The sequence below is a fragment of the Carcharhinus amblyrhynchos genome, chromosome 6 (genome assembly GCF_965287045.1).
Source record: "Carcharhinus amblyrhynchos chromosome 6, sCarAmb.v2.hapA, whole genome shotgun sequence".
In the NCBI taxonomy this organism is placed as follows: domain Eukaryota; kingdom Metazoa; phylum Chordata; class Chondrichthyes; order Carcharhiniformes; family Carcharhinidae; genus Carcharhinus; species Carcharhinus amblyrhynchos.
The window spans coordinates 58,178,030-58,197,839 of NC_137329.1; the positions used below are offsets into that span (position 1 = coordinate 58,178,030).

A 19,810-nucleotide genomic window follows, 5' to 3' on the forward strand; every position below is an offset into this window, starting at 1 on the left:
ACAGGCAATACAAACAATAATGCACTTGTCAAGCAATCAAAGACTAATTAAGTTAAATAATGTACTAAAACTTATCAACCAACTAATAAGAGAAAAGAAACTTATGAGCAAAACTTTAAAGACTTCACACTTTTAAATGATTGGCCAATCCAGAAAAAGTGGACAACAGTCTCAACTTTTTATGGTGACATGTATTCACATCTACCTCTGGAGGACACTCCAACTTCCTGACACCTGTGCTGACAGGAATCTTGTCTCTGCTCCTGATCCAGTACTACTATTATGATCACTGTGCTAACAGAAATTCTCATCTCTGTCCCTAAATATCTAAACTGGTTTTCCTTTACTTGCTGTACACAATAAGATGATTCCTGCAATCCTCTTTTAGATCTAAAAATGTTGTACATCACCTTAGCTCATGTCGCTGGCAATCGATGATTGGTCACTGATGTTATAAGGGTGAATGTAATTAGTTCTAACTAGTTGCGCAAATTGCTTTAAACTATTGCTTGCTTCAAGCTGACTCCCTTATCTTAATGGCTTACAGAAAACCCAAGATTGAGCCAGTCAAGGTTAATGTGTTCTTGATATACCAGGATCTCGTGGATAAATCAGGGTCTTTCTTTTCCTCTCTCTGTGACAGCACTTTTAATCCTAACGTAGCGATATTACTGTGGAAATAGAAAAATTGACTTATTTGATACCTATCCTTCAATTACAGCTAATTATAAGTTAATTGAGGTACTTCTTTCCAATAAAATCACCTGCTGCTAGTCGGTGACTACTTCATAGTTCTGTATTAAGTTAGCTTGTTAAAACAGATTAACAACATCTGCTCACATTAGTACAAAATGGCCAAGTGAAGGAAGCACACTAAACTCTATTAAAATAAAATCTAGACCAGTTTACACCCTACTCTCTACCCTCAGCTTCTTCTTGCGTAGCCATTCCTCATCCATGAGTAGTCCCTATTCCATGAGTCTTATCTTGTTTTTTAACATTTTATGTAGCATCTTATCAAATGTGTTTTTGGAAAATTCAAATCTCCTACATCTATTATCCACCCTTTTAGTTACATTCTCAAAAACTCTAATAACAGCAATAATAACATTCATTTATATGGCATCTATCTTATTATCTATCCCCCCAGGATGATTTGCAGGAGCGTCGTGTCACAAAATTTGATACAAAATACATCTGGAAATATTAAGTCAGATGACCAAAAGTTTGATTAAAGTGATAGGTTTTAAGGAGCATCCTAAATAAGGAAAGAGAAGTCCAGTCTTTAGGACCTTGGCACTGAAAGCTTGGCTATTAATGATGGAGCAATTAAAATTGGAATGTACATGAGGTCAGAATTGGCAGAGCGCAGATATCACTGGGGATTGTAGGATGGAGGAAATTACAGAAGTATGGAGCAGATAATCCATGAAGGGATTTGAAAACAGGTAAAGAATTTTAAAATTGAGACATTACTTAACTGGAAGCCAGTACAGGTCAGTGAGGTTAGGAATGATTGGTAAATGGGACGTGGTACAAGTTAGGCTATGTATAGCAGATATTTGAATTACTTCAAACTTGTGGAGGATAAAATGTGGAAGGGAGATTATCCATGAGTGGATGATTTAAGTCTAGAGATAACAAAGACCATAATGAAGATTTCATCAGCAATTGAGCTGAAGCAAGATAGGAGTTGGGTGATGTTACAGAGATGGATAAAGGCAGTCCTAGTGATGTGCAGAAATGTGGTAGGAAGCTCATCTTTGGGTCAACTACCCACTGAGTTTGCAAACAATCTTGTTCAGCTTCAAATGGTTGCCAGGGACTGGTATGGTGCTGGTGGCAAGGGAACAGAGTTTATGACAATTGTTAATGTAGAAACATAAATTTTGGTACTGAAGGAGGCCATTCGGTTTATTGTGTCCATGGTAGTTGAAAAAGAACTATCCAGTCAAATTTTGATTCCAGCTCTTGGTGGGCAACCCTGCAGGTTTTGGCACCTAGAGTGCGTATTAAATATTATAGGGTTACTTCTTTACCCACCTTTTTCAGGCAGTGAGTTCTAAGTACCCGCCATCCTGGAGTGAGAAAAATACTCCTCACCTCCATTCTAATCCTTCTGTCAATTACTTTAAATCTGTCCCTGGTTATTGACCTCATTATCGATAGAATTTTATAGACCTCATTAAATCTTCCCATGGCCTCCTGCGTCACAAAGAAAACACCTACAGCATATGCAATCTTTTCTTGTGACTAAAATTCTCAATTCCAGTCAACATTCTCATAAACTTTCTCAGAACCATCTCTATTATGATCGCATCCTTCCTGTAATGTGGTGACCAGAACTGTATGTAATACTCCAGCTGTAGTCTAACTTGTTCTCAGTTTTATACAATTTCATCATAACCTCTGTGTTAATGCTCAGTGCCTTGGCTAATAAAGAAAGATGTATAAAGAAAGATAATAAAGTCCAAAGATGCGTGGATTAGGTGGATTGGCCATTGTTAATTGCCCCTTAGTATCCCAAGATGAATAGGTTAGGGAGATCAGCAGGGTGAATACATGAGATTATGGGGATAGGGCGAGGTGAGGAACTGGATAGGATACTCTGTCAGAGAGTCGTTGCAGACTTGTTGGACGCTGTAGGAATTCTATGAAACATTTCTGTATGTCCTCTTTTTCTTTATTCATTTGTGGGACATGGGCACCACTGACTGGCTAGCGTTTTTTGCCCATCCCTAGTTGCCCTTGTTCAGATGGCAGTTGAGAGTCAATCACATTGGTATGGTTCTGAAGTCATATGTAGGCCAGATCGGTTAAGGATGACAGATTTCCTTCTCTGAAAGACATTAGTGAACCAGATGAGTTTTTCTGATAATCGACAATAGTTTTGTCATCAGTAGATTCGTAATTCTAGATTTTTTTTGAGTTCAAATTTCACCATCTGTCATAGTGAGATTCAACCCAAGCCCCCAGAATATTTGCTGAGTTTGTGGATTAATAGTCTAGCAATAATATTACTAGGCCATTGCCTCACCTCTTGACTACCTTATCCTGTTACCTTTTGGGAATAATAGACATACATACCATGCTGCTGTGTTCCTCTAGACTTCTCAAAATACTACAAATTATTGTGGATTTCTTTGTTTCTCTTCTTCCCCAAGTCCACACAATTGTATTGTTCTTTAATTATATTCATATGTTGAGTATTAACTGAGGATTCGCATGAGGTCAGAAATACAGGAGCAGATTGAAAGTTTCGTTTTGTAAGTGTAAATTTATAATCTGTATCCCTGTAAATAAATGCTTACAAAGTATTATACATTGGACTCCAGTTTTTCCTTCACCACTTTGCTTTCTAGAATCGAACAATGGAGACTTAAAGCAGTGGCTTCTGTCTTTACAGTATTTAGTTGGAGACAGTTTTTGCTCAAGTAGTACTGGATATTGAACCAGTAGTTTTAAAGTTTAGTGACAGTGGTGGGGGTGAGGTGGTCAAAATTCGTGGAGAAAGATCTGGATATTTTCAGCATATGTGCAGAAACTGATGCTGTGTTTCCAGTTGATGCTGTGAGGAGCAGCAAGTAAATGACAAATAAGAAGGGAGCTAAGGCTCTCCTTGGGTGACACTAGAGGTGACCATGTGGGAATAGGAAGAGAAGCCACTGAAAGTGATTCTCTGATTATGACTGCAAAGATAAGATGTTACTGGTCAGGTGCAGTTGAATCCTGCTGGAGAGGTTTTGGAACAGAATTTCATGATCAACCATGTCAAGGTCTGCAGACCACCTGAGAAGGATGAGGAGACATAATTTACCTTTTGTTACAGTAAACTAGAGTGGTTAAAAATCTGTTTTGGTACAGTGGCAGAAGGTAAAACATAATCAAAGGGATTAAACAGGAAGTTCCAGAAAGATGGAGGTGACAAAGTGTTCAAAAACTTTAAAAACGAAAGAGAGATTGGAGGTTGGATAGCAGTTCATAAAGATGGAGAGATCAAGGGGATCTTTGAGGAAAGGGGTAATTGAGAGGAGAACCAGACCCAAGGCAAGAGAACTGCTAATAATATCAGCTAACATAGGAACTAGGAAGAGGAATTGGGTGGTCATGTTTAATGGGAATAGGCTGTAGAGAGCAAGAGGTGGTCTCAACAGCAGGATGAGCTTGTTGGAGAGAGCATGTGGAGAGATGGAAGAGAAACTAGAGAAAGATGTGAATTTGGGGTTAGGAAAGGGGAATCCTTCAGTGGAAGTTGGGCCTGGTGGGCTAAGGAAAGGGAGGGAAGCAATAGAGGCAGCTGATCTCAGCCTAACAAGAGTCCACGGTGCTAGAAAGTATTTCTTCACACAGGCTCCTGGGAATCTGGAACATTCCTGTCGCTAAAAGCTGAGGCCGTGGAGATAAATGAAAAATATCAAAACTGAGATTTATACAATTTTGTTGTACAAGATTGTATACAGGTTATGATACCAAGGCAACTGCATGTAATTAAGATGCAGATGATCTAGAATCGAGCCGATAGGTGGAAGAAGTCTGGAGGACTGAATGTCCTTTTTATGCTTCTATATAGTATTTCTCATTCTTTCAGTTGGCTCTTGGGAAGAAGTTGATACCTGATGTTAAAATGTTTGTGTCTTAACTAATTTTTTAGTGTCTTAATTTGCTTAACTACAATGGATTGACTTCTTGACAACTGTACTTTTTTTTTATTCCTAGAATTTTTTCAAAAAATTTAAAGGAACAAGGGGAAATTTGTCTAAAACTGTTAATGATTTTTTTTTTGCAGGTCCGTGACTTTAACATTTGAAACCTCAGCTGCGTATTACGTGGAGAAAAACTGCAGCAGGCGACGGTGCAGAGGGACCTCGGGGTCCTTGTGCATGAGTCGCAAAAACCCAGCTTGCAGGTGCAGCAGGTGGTCAGGAAGGCTAATGGGATGCTGGCCTTCATAGTGAGGGGGATTGAATATAAAAGTAGGGAGGTCTTGCTGCGGCTATATAGGGCATTGGTGAGGTCGCAGCTGGAGTACTGTGTGCAGTTTTGGGCGCCGTACTTACGCAAGGATATTTTGGCCTTGGAGGGAGTGCAGAGGAGGTTTACTAGGCTGATACCGGAGTTGAGGGGGTTGAGCTATGAGGAGAGGCTGAATAAACTAGGCTTGTACTTGATAGAGTTTAGAAGAATGAGGGGAGATCTCATTGAGACGTATAAGATGATGAATGGGATGGATAGGATAGAAGTGGAGAGACTCTTCCCGCTCAGAAAGGACAGTAGGACTAGGGGGCACAGCCTCAAGATAAAGGGGGGGCGGTTTAGAACGGAGTTGAAGAAGAACTTCTTCACTCAAAGGGTGGTGAATCTCTGGAATTCTCTGCCTGTTGAAGTGGTGGAGGCTACCTCGCTAAATGTTTTTAAGAAGCGGGTCGATGGGTTTTTGATAAATGAGGGGATTAAGGGTTATGGGGAGAGGGCGGGAATGTGGAACTGAGCCACGACAGATCAGCCATGATCTTATTGAATGGCGGGGCAGGCTCGAAGGGCCAGATGGCCTACTCCTGCTCCTATTTCTTATGTTCTTATGTATTGATCAAATTTTGTTTTTTTTCTCAATGTCATGTTTTTGTTAATTTAGATACTTGGCAAGAATAACACATATAAGTCCATTGATGGCACAGATGAGACCAAAGCCAATTGGATGAGGTAAGCTAGGAACTCTCATTATATTCAATCTCAAGGTAACACTTGTAGAGTGTTATGATTCCCAGAGACCAATAGCCTTTAAAGAGATATTTGAAATTCTTTGTTTGACTTGGAGGATTACACAATAAGATTTCAGGTTTTAAGACCTCTACTGAAATAAACAAATGAAGCAACATTGTCGAAATCATATTCAATAGGCAACTTATACTCTAAAATACAGAAAAGATTCCCCATTTAACTTCTAAAATGACCAAAACTTTTTAACTCTGTCCTTTATTCTCCAGGAACCAGCCCAAAGCTGCTCTCAACTCCTGATGGCTTGCTATCCATTTCATTTTCTAATTCCCTATCTGACTTTCCCAGTGAGGCTCGACATGGAGATTGCTCCCTCTAGTCCTAAGTTAAGCGAATCTTCCAGCCTTGTTTAAATCCTCACCAATTTGGTCTTTTCAATCTGAGTGTGAGCTCCCACCTGCATTCTGCATGGTGAACTACAGAGACTAGCTGCCTCTATCTCTGCGCTCTCTCTCTTTCTCAGATGTTTGCAGACTCACCGTGTTGGTGACATTCAGAGATATTTTAAGAAACCAGTAACCCAATTCTGCAGTGGATCTCCCTTCTGGATCTTTCCCTTCTAAAACCCATCTTCATGGCAATGTAAATCTTATGGACCCTGTATTGAGGTAGAAATGCTAATTATTTACATTTTAGACCAACTACTCCATTAGTCTTGTAATTATATAAATATATATTCATTTACAAAGCCTGACATTCCTAACACCTCCCTGTGTGGTATGAAGCCAAATGGTTTTCCAAAATTAACACAATGCTCTTTCCAATATCTATTGGTGTGACTACCTCCTATCTTCTTCCTCCTTTAAACTTCTGCTACCAAACCGCCCAATCTTATTTTTGGGCAAAATTCAGAACAGGTCACATGACTCCATTCATTCCTGCATTTTATCCTAGGTTGAAGAGACAGTCCCAAAACATCTTATGAACTTCATATTTGTAACACGTACCCTAAAAGATTAAAAAGTATCATTGAGGTGATAACACCATCAAAATGTAACATTGTAAATAATTTATCAATTAACTTACCATATATAAGACAGTTAATATTCTCTGCCTTGTTTTCACATTTCACCATTACACAATCCACATCATATTTTTACATAGATTAATCCATTACTACCAATTCCATGTGACAATTCAAATTTACAGTTCAGTTTGTGTACGTCTTTTAAGTTATTTCTCTCATATAAATATGAATTTGCTTTACTACTAGTGGCTTTGCCTTCTGTTATGTACAGCAAAATGCCACCTTACTCACTTTGTACAGTTTGTAAAGTTTTCTGGTATCTTTGATTAAAATATGACTCAATTGGTTCATTCTGAGAAATGTTGTCATTCATGATGTCAATGATGTTACATTCATGAAGGGTGTTGACTTTTAACCACAGTTTGTACACTACTTTGCTCAGGTTTTAACTTGGGATTTCCATTCGTTTCATGGCTGTTGGTTTTTTAGTGTCCAGGGTTGGTAAAGAAAGTTTCAGCCAGCCAATCAACTAAACTGTTCTTCTGTTTAAATGTACGGTTTTGGTTCCGCATGCCTTCTTTAAGATTATCTGTAAAGTCACATCAATGGGCAGTCATTTGAACATAGGATCAGGAGTAGGCCGTTTGGCTCCTCAAGCTTGCTCTGCCATTTAAGCTTTCTCTGCCATTCCGTAAGATCACACTTGATCTGATTGTGGCTTCAACTCCACGTTCTGATAATCTCCAAATAACCTTGATTCCCTTGTTAGTCAAGAATCTTTATACCTCTGCCTTAAAAATATCCATTGACCCTATCTCCGCCGCTCTCTGTGGAAGAGAATGTCAAAGATTCTTGACCCTTTGAGAGAAAATATTTATTTTCTTCTCTGTCTTAAATGGAAGACCCCTTTTAACTTCCCTTAGTTTTAGTCTTTCCCACAAAGCGAAACGTGCTTTCAAGCATCCACGCTGTCAAGTCCAAACAGGATCACCTTTCAATCTTCTATACTCCAATGGACAGGCTCAGCCTGTCCAACCCTTCCTAGTAAGATAATGCTCCCATCTCAGGTATCAGTCAAATGAATCTTCTCTGAACTATTTCCCATGCACTTAAATCCTCTCTTCAGTAAGGAAACCAAAACTGTACTCAGTACGCTAGATGGGATCTCACCAACCTCCTGTACATCTGTCACAAAATATCCTCACTTTTATATTCTATTCCTCTTGCAATATACAACAACATTCCATTTACCTTCCTAATTACTTGTTGTACCTGCATGCTAACTTTTCCGATTAATTACCATGCTACCCAAATCACACTGTCCCTCAGAGTTCTACAATCTCTCTCCATTTAAGTAATGTGCTTATTTTCTATTCTTCCTGCCAAAATGGACAAGTTCACATTTTCCCACATCATATTCCATCTGCCCATTCATTTAATATATCTATGCCCCTTTGTAGATTCTTTATGTCTTTGTCACAACTTACTTTCTATCTATCTATCTTTGTGTCATCAGCAAATATATCAGCCATACATTTGGGCCCTTCATCCAAATCATTGAGATAAATTATTACATCTTGCCAATTCAAAAATGACTTCTTTATGCCTACTTTGCTTCCTGTTAGCTAGCCAATCCTCTGTCCATACTAATTTGTTATGCCCTTCACCATGAGCTCTTATTTTGAGTAGTAACCTTTCTTGTGGCACCCTGTCAGATGCCTTTTGGAAATCCATGTATATCACATCTATTCCCTTATATCTTCTATATCCAGGTTGCTTACTATTTCATCAAAGAACTCCAGTAAAATCAAGCATTCACAAAACTGTGTTGAATCTGTCAGTCTGATTGCACTGCAATTTTCTAAGAGTTCTGCTTTAACTTCCTTAATAGTAAATTCCAGCGACTTCCAATAGATCAAATATTCAGTTAACTGACCTATAATTTCCTGTTTTTTCACTCCCTTCTCTGTTGAATAGTGGAGTCATACTCTCTATTTTCCAATCTGCTAGGACCTTTCTGAAATTTAGGGAAATTTGGAAAATAAAAACCAATGCATCTATTTTCTCAGCAGCCACTTCTTTTAAGACCCTGAGATGAAATTCATCAGGACCTGGAGAATTGTCAGTTTTTAATTCTAATAATTTTTTTAGTATCCTTTCCCTGGTGATTATAATTATTTTAAATTCCGCCCTTCTTTTCACCTCCTGATTCACAATTACTTCTGGAATATTATTTATATCCTCTACACTGAAGATAGATGCAAAATATCTGTTGAGTTCATCTGCCATTTCTTTATTTCTGTTATTAATTCTCCATTCTGACTTTTTAGAGGTCCAGCACTCACTTTACTTATTCCTTTCCTTTCTAAATACTGTAGAAACTCTTAATATCTGTTTTTATATCTCTAGCTATCTTTTTCTCACAATTTTAATTTTCTATCCTTATAAATCTCTTAGATATTCTTGGCTGTTCTTTATATTCTGTCCAATCTTCTGACCTGCTATTCATCTTTGCAAAATGATACATTTTTCCTTACAGTTAAATACCATCTTTAACTTCTTTAATTAGCCACAGATGATGTGTCCTCCTCTCCTTGCAGATACGTTTTCGGAGTGTTCTGAAATATCTCCTTAAACGTCTGCCAATTTATCTCTGCTGACCCATCCCTTAACCTAATTTACCAGGTTACTTTTGTCAGCATTGCTTTCATCCCCTCATAATTGACATTATTTAAGTTTAAAACACTAGTCCTAGATCCTAGAAAGCGTTGGGGGGGGAGGGGCTTTGATAATCTGATTTGTCCATTCTATAAGTAGATTAGTATCATTCATGATTATTGCAGTATGTTTTTCACAAGGCTCCATGATTTCTTCCTGTATACCTCTTTCTACAGTGTCATTATTTTAAGGGGACATATAAACCATTTTCACAAGTGACTTATCTTTACTATTTCTCATCTCTACCCAAACTGATTCTACATAAGAACATAAGAACATAAGAAGTAGAAGCAGGAGTAGGCCATCTAGCCCTTCGAGCCTGCCCTGCCATTCAATAAGATCATGGCTGATCTGAAGTGGTTCAGTTCCACTTTCCCGCTTTCTCCCCATAACCCTTAATTCCCTTGTCTGCCAAAAACCTATCTACCCGTGTCTTAAATATATTTAGCGAGGTAGCCTCCACCACTTCAACGGGCAGAGAATTCCAGAGATTCACCACCCTTTGAGTGAAGAATTACTCCTCAACTCTGTTCTAAACTGCACCCCCCCCCTTATCTTGAGGCTGTACCCTCTAGTCCTGCTGTCCTTTCTGAGCTGGAAGAATCTTTCTACCTCCACCCTATCCATCCCTTTCATTATCTTATACGTCTCTATAAGATCCCCCCTCATCCTTCTAAACTCCAACGAGTACAGACCCAGTCTATTTAGTCTCTCTTCATTGTCCCTCATCTCCGGTATCAGCCTAGTGAACCTCCTCTGCACTCCCTCCAAAGCCAAAATATCCTTGCGCAAGTGCGGCGACCAAAACTGCACACAGTACTCCAGCTGCGGCCTCACCAATGCCCTGTACAGTTGCAGCAAGACCTCCCTGCTTTTATATTCTATTCCCCTCACTATAAAGGCCAGCATCCCATTCGCCTTCTTGATCACCTGCAGACTGGGTTTTTGTGACTCATGCACAAGGAACCCCAGGCCCCTCTGCACCGTAGCATGCTGCAGCTTTTCACCCTTTAAATAGTAATCCCTCCTACTATTATTCCTGCCAAAGTGGATAACCTCACACTTGCTAACATTGTGCTCCATCTGCCAGGTCCTCGCCTACTCACTCAGCCTACCCAGATCCCTCTGCAGACTTTCCACACCCTCCGCACAATTTGCTTTTCCACTTATCTTTGTGACATCAGCAAATTTCGTCACCCTACACTTAGCCCCCTCCTCCAGATCATCGGTATAAGTGGTAAATAGCTGAGGCCCCAGCACCGATCCCTGCAGCACTCCACAAGTCACCAACCGCCAATCAGAATAGCACCCATTGATGCCAACTCTCTGCCTCCTATTAGACAACCAATTCTCTATCCATGCTCACACCTTACCCCCAACTCCATGCCCCCTAACCTTCTGAAGCAACCTTTCGTGTGGCACCTTATCAAACGCCTTTTGAAAATCGAGAAACACTACATCCACCGGTTCCCCTCTGTCTACTGCACTAGTCACATCCTCATAGAATTCCAATAAATTCGTCAAACATCCTAGATGTACAGAACTAAGATTATTTCTGTCTGTTGCACTGATTTTATCCTTAATTGACAGAGTTTCCCCTCCATCTTTTCCTAGTTTCCTGTTCTTACTAAATGTCATGTACCTTTGATTATTCAGTTCCCAGTCTTTCTGATCATGCAACAATGTCTGTCTAATGGCTATCAGATCATATGTATTTATTTCTATTTATACTCTCAGTTCGTCTTTTTTTTACAAATGCAATCAAATGTAAAGCTTTTGGTTCTGCCTTTTTATTATTTTTGTGACCTCCAGCCTTATTTGTTGGTGCATTCTTAGATTTGTAAACTCTGCCTCTTTCAGATCACCATTTCCGTTATTTCTACCTTGCTCACTTGCCTTGTGTTCTCTTTATACTTTATCCGAAGCTTGATCTTTTGCCGTATTATTTAAAAGCTCTCTCTACCACCCCAGTTATATGACTCACCTGAACACTAATCTCAGCATGATTCAAGTGAAGACCATTGCAACTGTACAGCTCCCTCTTTCCCCGATCAAAACCCATTTTTCCCATGCCAATCTTTGAACCACATATTTAACTTTCTAGGCTGATTTTCCCCAATGTCAATTCACTTGTGGCTTAAGTAGTAATCCAGAGAAAATTACCTTTGAGATTGTGCTTTTCAATTTAGCCCCAGCTACTCATACTCCCATAGCAGAACCTCTTCCCTCGTTCTACTTATGCCATTGCTACCTATGTGGACCACAACCGCTGTATCCTCCTCCTCCCATTGTAAATTTCTCTCCAGTCGAGAGTGATGTCTTGAATCCTGGCACTGACAAACGACACAGCTGTCTGGACTCCTCTCTTGGCTGCAGAGGATTGTGTCCATCCCTGCAACTGTATTATCTGCAACTACCACTACATTCCTATTAACATTCTGCAGTTGTAACATATCATATGCCCTACCATCTTTATTATGTGTTAATTAATTAATTTTTAATTCCTTTATAGAAGAATCCTGATACTCTGTTTCTCAGGCCTTCCGTGACCGGCGGGGCTGGGATGCATCATCAATACGTATAAGACGTATAAGACGTATAAGATGATGAATGGGATGGATAGGATAGAGGTGGAGAGACTCTTCCCGCTCAAAAAAGACAGTAGGACTAGGGGGCACAGCCTCAAGATAAAGGGGAGGCGGTTTAGAACGGAGTTGAGGAGGAACTTCTTCACTCAAAGGGTGGTGAATCTCTGGAATTCTCTGCCCGTTGAAGTGGTGGAGGCTGCCTCGCTAAATATTTTTAAGAAGCGGGTTGATGGGTTTTTGATAAGAGAAGGGATTAAGGGTTATGGGGAGAGGGCGGGAAAGTGGAACTGAGCCACGACAGATCAGCCATGATCTTATTGAATGGCGGGGCAGGCTCGAAGGGCTAGATGGCCTACTCCTGCTCCTATTTCTTATGTTCTTATGTTCTTATGTTCTTATACCAGGAAGGATTTGATTTAGTTGGTTAAGTTTCCTTTGATTTGTTTTAGTCACAGTGCCTTACCAAGGGCTATCACTCCTGTCATTTTTTTGTGTAATTTATTGAGTATTAGTTTTATTAAGTAAGTAGGGGACTCTAATCAAAAGATTTATAATCGGAATTACCCGACCAGGGGCTGTCACACTCTCACATTTATTGACTTTTGTTTTGTTTTTGTTTTTAGTGTATAAATAGGGAACAGCCCTATCATTTTTGTTTGCTTTATTGATTTTTTTGTTGTTCAGATCAAGAGAGTGTGAAGGCAGACTTACATTTTAGCCCCACACTTCTGATCTTCAATCACCCTGTGCGGGGAGAGGTGGGGAAAGTGGAGGACCTCCTCGTAAGTTTGCCCTTGAGCCTGGCCAAGTTGGTTATTAACAGGAGCAGGCAGCAGGTGGTCGAAGGGACCTCCTACCCGAGCTATCTGCCTGTCTACCGCAGCTACATTTGCGGCTGGGTTTCTTTGGAGAGGGAGCACACAGTGTCCACTGGCACACCTCAGGCCTTCTGCAACCGGTGAGAGGCGGGGGTGCATCATCACCCTTGGTTTAGCCAGTTAAGTTTCCTTTGAAATTTTGATTTTTTTACACTGCCCTACCAGAGGTTGCCTCTCATTTTTGATTGATTTATTTTTGTTTTCTCAAAAGATTATAAAGAGAGACTTCTGGGACATGGTGTTGGGAAAGGAGGTGGACATATGTAATGTTGTTTTCTGTAAATAAATCTAGTATTTACAAAAATGACTGGCATCTGGCTTCTGAATGAATAAGCCTGAGGATTCAGTGACGTTTTAATTATGGAGTATGAGCTTTTGATGCTTTGGACGCAGCTTTGGTTGAACTTATAGTTTTCACATAAGAATGCAGATAGTCACAGAATTCTGTACTTTGTGATATTTTTGATACATTTTTAACATTTATGATTTAACTGGAGTTGTCTGACATAATTGGACATAGCAGGACTTTATCTCCAGCGAGTCATTCCCCAGTATGATATCAGCATTATTACTTGGCATCTTCTTTAAAACTGTTCCCAAAGTCAGAATGCTAGAAATTAAACTGTAATAACTCCACAAAGGCGAAAATCCCATCACCCAAGTTATTTTGTTTACACCATTCATCTGTTTACAGCTAGCTCTCCAGTTGCTCCCTGCTAAATGCATCTTGGGAGTCTGACACACCTGCTTTAAATAGGAAGCATGAGGCTCCCTGATTTAACCATCAATTAGGACTCATCAGGTAGTTCATACTGTAGCAAGCCAACCTCATTAGCCTGGCTGAAGTCATCACACTTATTCCTCCAAAGTCTGAGGAATCCCGAATCCCTCAGGAGTCTTTTCCTCCGCTTGAGTGCCGGCTCAAGATCCTCTAACTTGGCCTCTGTCGGTGGTGTGTAACGGTTAGGCACCCTTCTCTTCTGCCACGAATGCCGGAGGTCAGGTTCCTTGTCCACTTCAGGTGGTAGGGGAAATCGCTGCAGCTTCGTCCCCTGTGTCCATTTCGGACCCTGAGGCCCCCACTTGCTTGTTGAGGAGGATTCTGCTCATCCCTAGGGCTGCAGGGTGGACTTAGCTCTGGAACGGGTGGAGAGCTTGAGGTCTGGACCTGGTCCAAGTGTTTCCTTACCACTGCCTCGCCTACATGTGTTCGGTAGGATACTGGTCTGGTCCTGGACTCGACTGTGCTGGTTACCCAGGCAGGTCTATTTGCATAATTTCTGACCCAGACACTCTCCCCCGCTTCAAAGTGCCTCTCTCGGCAAGTATTGTTATGGTCCCTGCATTGGGCTTCCTGGTGTCTTTCCACCTTTCCTCACAGGTTTGGCAACAACAGGCTCAGTCTGGTCTGGGGCCATCAGTAACTCTGCTGGCGCAGTTCCCATGGTGGCATGTGGAGTGGTCCTATAGTCAAATAACCACCTTGAGAGTTTTGTCTCTAATGAGGCCACTGGCTGTTTTTTCAACCCGGCCTTTAACGTCTGGACTGCTCTCTCTGCTAGCCCATTTGATGCCAGGTGATAAGATGCCATTTTGATATGTCAGATCCCATTTGATTTCATAAATGTAGTGAACTCTAGGCTGGTGAACACTGAACCATTATCAGAAACTAATACCTCTGGGATACCATGCGTTGTGAACAAGGTGCACAGTTTTGACGGTTCCGTTGTGTTTGCTGAGCTTAGTTTATAGACGTCTAACTACTTGGAATGGACATCTATTATCACCGGAAACATGGACCCCATAAACGGGCCTGCAAAATCGACATGGAGTTGTGATTGTGGTCTGCCTGGCCATTCCCATGGGTTCAGCGGGGCACCCTGTGGTGCCATCTGCCCCTGTTGGCACTTCTGGCACTGTCCTATCAGTTTCACTAAGTCAGCATCCAGACCTGGCCACCAGATGTAGCTCCTGGCCAGCATCTTCATTTTTGATACTCCAAGTACTCATGGTGTAGTTCGGCAAGTATGTCCTGACGGCCTTGCCTTGGAGCGATGACCCCTGTTCCCCACAACAGTATCGCGGCTTCCACCATGATCTGCTTCCTCCTGCTCCAGTATGTGTGGAACTGTGGCTGGACCGATCTTTCCAGCTGCCCTGTTAGAACAGGTGCTTTACCTTTGCCATACAGGGTCTTTCTGTGTCCACTGCTGTATATTGTGTGCATCCATAAAGTTTCGTGTCACTACTGTCTCCTTCATTCTGGGTACTAATGGTGGGGTGTATGGTAACGGTAGCCAGCTTAAGGCATTGGCATTTGCCACTCTAATCCCTGTTGGTGCTCCATTCGATACTGATATGCCTCCAGCAATAATGCCAACGCTGGGTCAGGTCTGACGTTGTTGGCAGCACTGCTTTGACTTCCTTCAGTAGACCCAGCAAGGGTTTATGATCTGTTATGATTGTAAATTTCTGTCCATATAAATACTGATGAAATTTTTTGACCGTGAAGATTACCACCAGTCCTTTTCAATCTGGGCATATCTTCGCTCTGCCATTGCCAGGATCCTGGAAGCATACAGTATTGGCCGCTCTTGTCCGTCCTGCCACCTGTGTGCCAGGATTGCGCCCACTCCATATGGGGACACATCGCAGGCGAGTACCAATTCCTTCTTGGGGTCATTAATGTACCAATATATTTTCGGATGCGAGTTGCTGTTTAATTTTCTTGAAGGCCCTGTCCTGCTGGGCCGATCATTCCCAAGTTTGTCCCTTTGTTAGAACTGGTAGAGGGGATCATTTGAAGTTTCCTGGAATCTTCAAAGGACACCCCAGGCTACAGGGATGGCTCCTTGGGCAGGGGATATCCCTTCAGATTGTGGCTGATGGCATCAGTGCAGAGGCCACAGAACACCAAGGAGACCAGGTATAAAGAGGCACACAGTGCGATCACAGCTGTCATCAGCCGGGGCATTCATTCACTGATTTGTCAATCTAATGATGGCATGTCCTTCAATCTTTTGTTTTGACACTTTCAAATATAAATCTGTCATTCATCTATTTGTTTTACAGAAGTTCATTCCCAAAAATGGCTTATGATTCAGCATTTCTCTAACCAGTTTAAACTGGCTGTAAAACCAAATGAAGACAAGGCGTCTTTATCTTTTGGTATTATCACCAGGCCTGGGTAATTTACTTTGTTGCATAATTTGTGCCAGATTTGTGCTGATATCTTTCATGAATACGTCTTTCATGTTACAAATTTATTTCGTAGAGACATTATTAAGATGTTACTTAAATGTGTTGTATTATTCTCAAACCACATATTAAAACATTAGCTGCTAATTAACCTCATGTTGGGTATTCAGAATTCTCAATACAGCTATGGTTCAATAGCTAAATGCCATCTATCAAATAACATTTCTTTTTCTCCAACAAGTTCCACAAAAGTCTGATTCTGTCTCTTCCTCAGATTTTTAAACTTTTGCTTATATGCTTCTGGAACTAATTCTTACGCATTAAGCACATTTGTATTAAGTGTATCTTAATCTATAGAATATTCGTTTGAAAAGTTTGAATACATTGGGCGTAGATGGAAATGTGGAACTTGAAACTCAAATAGATCTTATTGAATGGTGGAGCAAGCTTGAGGAGCTGATTGCCTATTTCTATTTCCTATGTTCATATGTAAACCGATGCTTTCCCTACCAAATAGAATTATCCAAATTTCTCTCTGCAACTGTAACTGTGGAACAATTTTCTCAAATGATACAAATACATTTCAACTCCTTTCTTTCTGAATTTAGCCACTGGGCAAACAATCTTTGCCAAATCAAGTCAGGAGTTACATTGTTTCATCATCAAGCTCTGTTAGCATAATCAAAGCTTTTGACTGTTGATCAAATTCCCTTCCTTTTCTTTCAGAAATTTGCCGGTTTCCTCTTCTAATTTTTCCTTTTCTCTTTCCCTTTGAAACTCAAGTTCAAGTTTTTGCATTTCTCTTTTTCTCTTTCTTTTCTCTTTTGAATTCAAGTCTTTTTCTCTCTGTTACTTTCTCAAGCACCATGTGCTTGATTTCCAACTACATTTTGACTAACTCAACATGCATTTTATTTCCATTAGTCTTTTCTTCCCAAGGTTCAGGTATTGAACCAATATCTCCACAGTTTCAGTTTTTTTACCACTTATTTTTAAATCTACTATTTTTTCTGCTATTGCCTTCAAGTTAACCTTTTTAAATGTTGCAAGGATGGTCTTATGGCGCAGTGAGTAGTGTCCCTGCCTCTGAGCTGGAAACTCCAGGTTCAAGACCTGCTCCAGGACTTCTATGACCAAGAAAGATGCGCTCATAAAGAGCAAGACTTTCCAACATACATCAATGGCTGGTGATAAGATTGGAAAAACTCCTGGTTAGCCATGTCTATTGGTGTGAATACCTGCATCTTCTTCACAGTAAGACAAGCTGGACTCCCCTTCAACAACCAAACCACCCAAACTTGTTGAGCAGAATTCAGAACAGATTTTATCAAATGGTGGAGAAGGGCCATATAGCCTACTCCTGCTTCTATGTCCTGTGTCATGTGACCATCAATTAAAGAGACAGTTACAAAGCAAAACAATCTTACAAACTATTTGTATCAAAAGGGGAGAGAAAAGAGAATTTCAACCTGAAACTCAGTAGGGCAAGTTTGTTTTCTAGATCATTACAAGGATCAAAACGCTGTGATTGTCATAAAGTAAGAACCACAATTGAAGAATGGAAGAGACTTGATCTTTTAAAATGATATTTACTTTTTTAAATAAATAATCTTTCTTTAATTTAGCAATTTATTATTAGAAGTCTAGCCATTCCTTAGAAGCAGCTAATACTGTCACTCAATTCATCCACCAGTAAATGCATATTTTATTTCACATGAAGCATCCTCCTCATTAAGGCTGAAGTGAGCGAATCTCACAGCAAATGAAAGCCAAATTTAAAAATGTATTGAATTAGGGTTGAAATTCCACTCAATTGGTCAAGAATACACCCAGAGATCAATCACGTTTATGATGAGAGTGTATATTTTATAAGCACACTTTTAAGAATGTATTGTTCTGTTGTAGGTATGTAGTTATATCAAGAGAAGAAAATGAGCAGAACCTCATGGCATTCCAGCACCATGAAAAGATTTATTTCAGAGTATGTAGGGATATTCACCCTGGAGAGAGGCTGAGAATTTGGTACAGTGATGATTACATGAAACGTCTCCATGCAACTACACAGGACACTGTGGACAGAAGTCTCCTAACTGGTAAGTGACTTAAACAATAAAAATAAGAATCAGTTTAAATTGATAGCGAGAATCACCAAGTTGGTGGATTAGCACTGTTACAATGTGTAATTTTTGCTAATGATTTCTGATTTTGGTGGATAGGAATAATAGGGATGATAATTCAAAATTAGTTTAAACATGTTTTTGCTGTGAATCATTGTGATATTGGTTCTTGCAGCATATTAAAGTAAATGTGATCTAGTGATGTTAGTCATTGGTGCCAGATTGTGTGGGTATTCCGTGAAATACCTTCCAACGTTATTCATAGACTATCAGTTGCATAAATTTGGAATATATAAAGTTTGAAATTATTCTTAGTGCAACGGAAATGGTGATTCTTTCAAAATCTCATGGATGCTCTTTGGCTCTGAGTTTAATCCAAAATGAGATACTTGCAATACTTCCTGTTGTGTTATATTGCCTGATTCAGGTATGTCAATATGCTATACGGTTGTCCCTGCAACTAAAGCTTGTATTGATCACTGGCTATTAAAATTGTCATTTGTGAACAGTAATTTTTTTTTTAGCAGAAGTATGCTATTGAAAAACCAATGCTACGTATCTTGGAGATAGAAGATTGTAGGTACTTTTGTTTTTGATAAACATTACATGGTTATTGTGCAAATTGATACAACAGTGAGGTGGAAAAGGCACAGCTTTTATTTGAAGGCTTTTGCAGTAACTGATGAAATTATCACAGTTTTACTCAGTTATAGGAGGCTGTTAAAATGACTGTGACTGATGTAATTAGAGCAGTTTATGGAAGGATATAAAATGTGTTCTGTTTTTGGAAAACTATGATGAATAATGTAAGGTCTGTAATTTAAGTCCAGACAGTGACTGTGTCATGCAGCCCTAACTCCTTTGACCATCATGTACCATTGTGTATCTTGTTTAATACCAGTGCTTTATCAATTATTTTTATTATAAATATAAGATAGTCTAATGGTTTTATTCTGTTTGGTTTTGGTATTGCAGAAGGTTGCTTCATGCTCTTTGCAGAAGTGGTAAATGGCAGCCAATTTCTGTACAGTATAAATAGGGGGCAGCTTTGTATGCAAAAGTAGAAAAATAAATTTTAAAAATTGATTACTTTTTACAGTAATAATTGTGATTTTGTAAATGGATATTGGACCAAATATTTAAACAGTTGCAAATGGTGTGAAAGATTTGGTGTGAGGGAATATTATTTAAAGGATATTGACCTTGAGATTGCACATGCAGCAAAAGTTGGCAGTTTTAGAAATGGTTCACTGCAAATGAAATGGTTACATCCAGTCCACATGTATGGCAAAAAGGAAAGTAATCCGTAATACGTCTATTTGGATATTATTTGTCAATTTCAAAAAAGTATTTTAAAATCAAAATTTACTGCCAAATTTATATTAAATAACAACTATTGTTTACTCTACGTAACAACAATATTTAATAAATATACTTTAATTATTCATCCCACAGAAAATAGGACTAAATCTCTGAAACTTTAGATTATTTAGAAGTGCTATTATGGAATAGTGCAGTCAGATATTTTTTAATTATTAGTTTATTTTGTTAAAGGATTTAAAGATTGTA

At 39.6% G+C, this 19,810-nt stretch overlaps 1 protein-coding gene across 2 annotated transcripts in view; it reads left to right on the plus strand.

Annotated features, from left to right (window-relative positions):
- The window catches only part of prdm11 (PR domain containing 11), a 165,551-nt gene that overhangs the window by 50,447 nt on the left and 95,294 nt on the right, over positions 1–19,810 (plus strand). For both annotated transcript variants that reach the window (XM_080190513.1, XM_080190514.1), the window contains 2 exons: positions 5,633–5,700; positions 18,030–18,217. In XM_080190513.1, the coding sequence (XP_080046639.1) occupies positions 5,633–5,700; positions 18,030–18,217 (256 nt within the window). The remainder of the gene's footprint in view (positions 1–5,632; positions 5,701–18,029; positions 18,218–19,810) is intronic.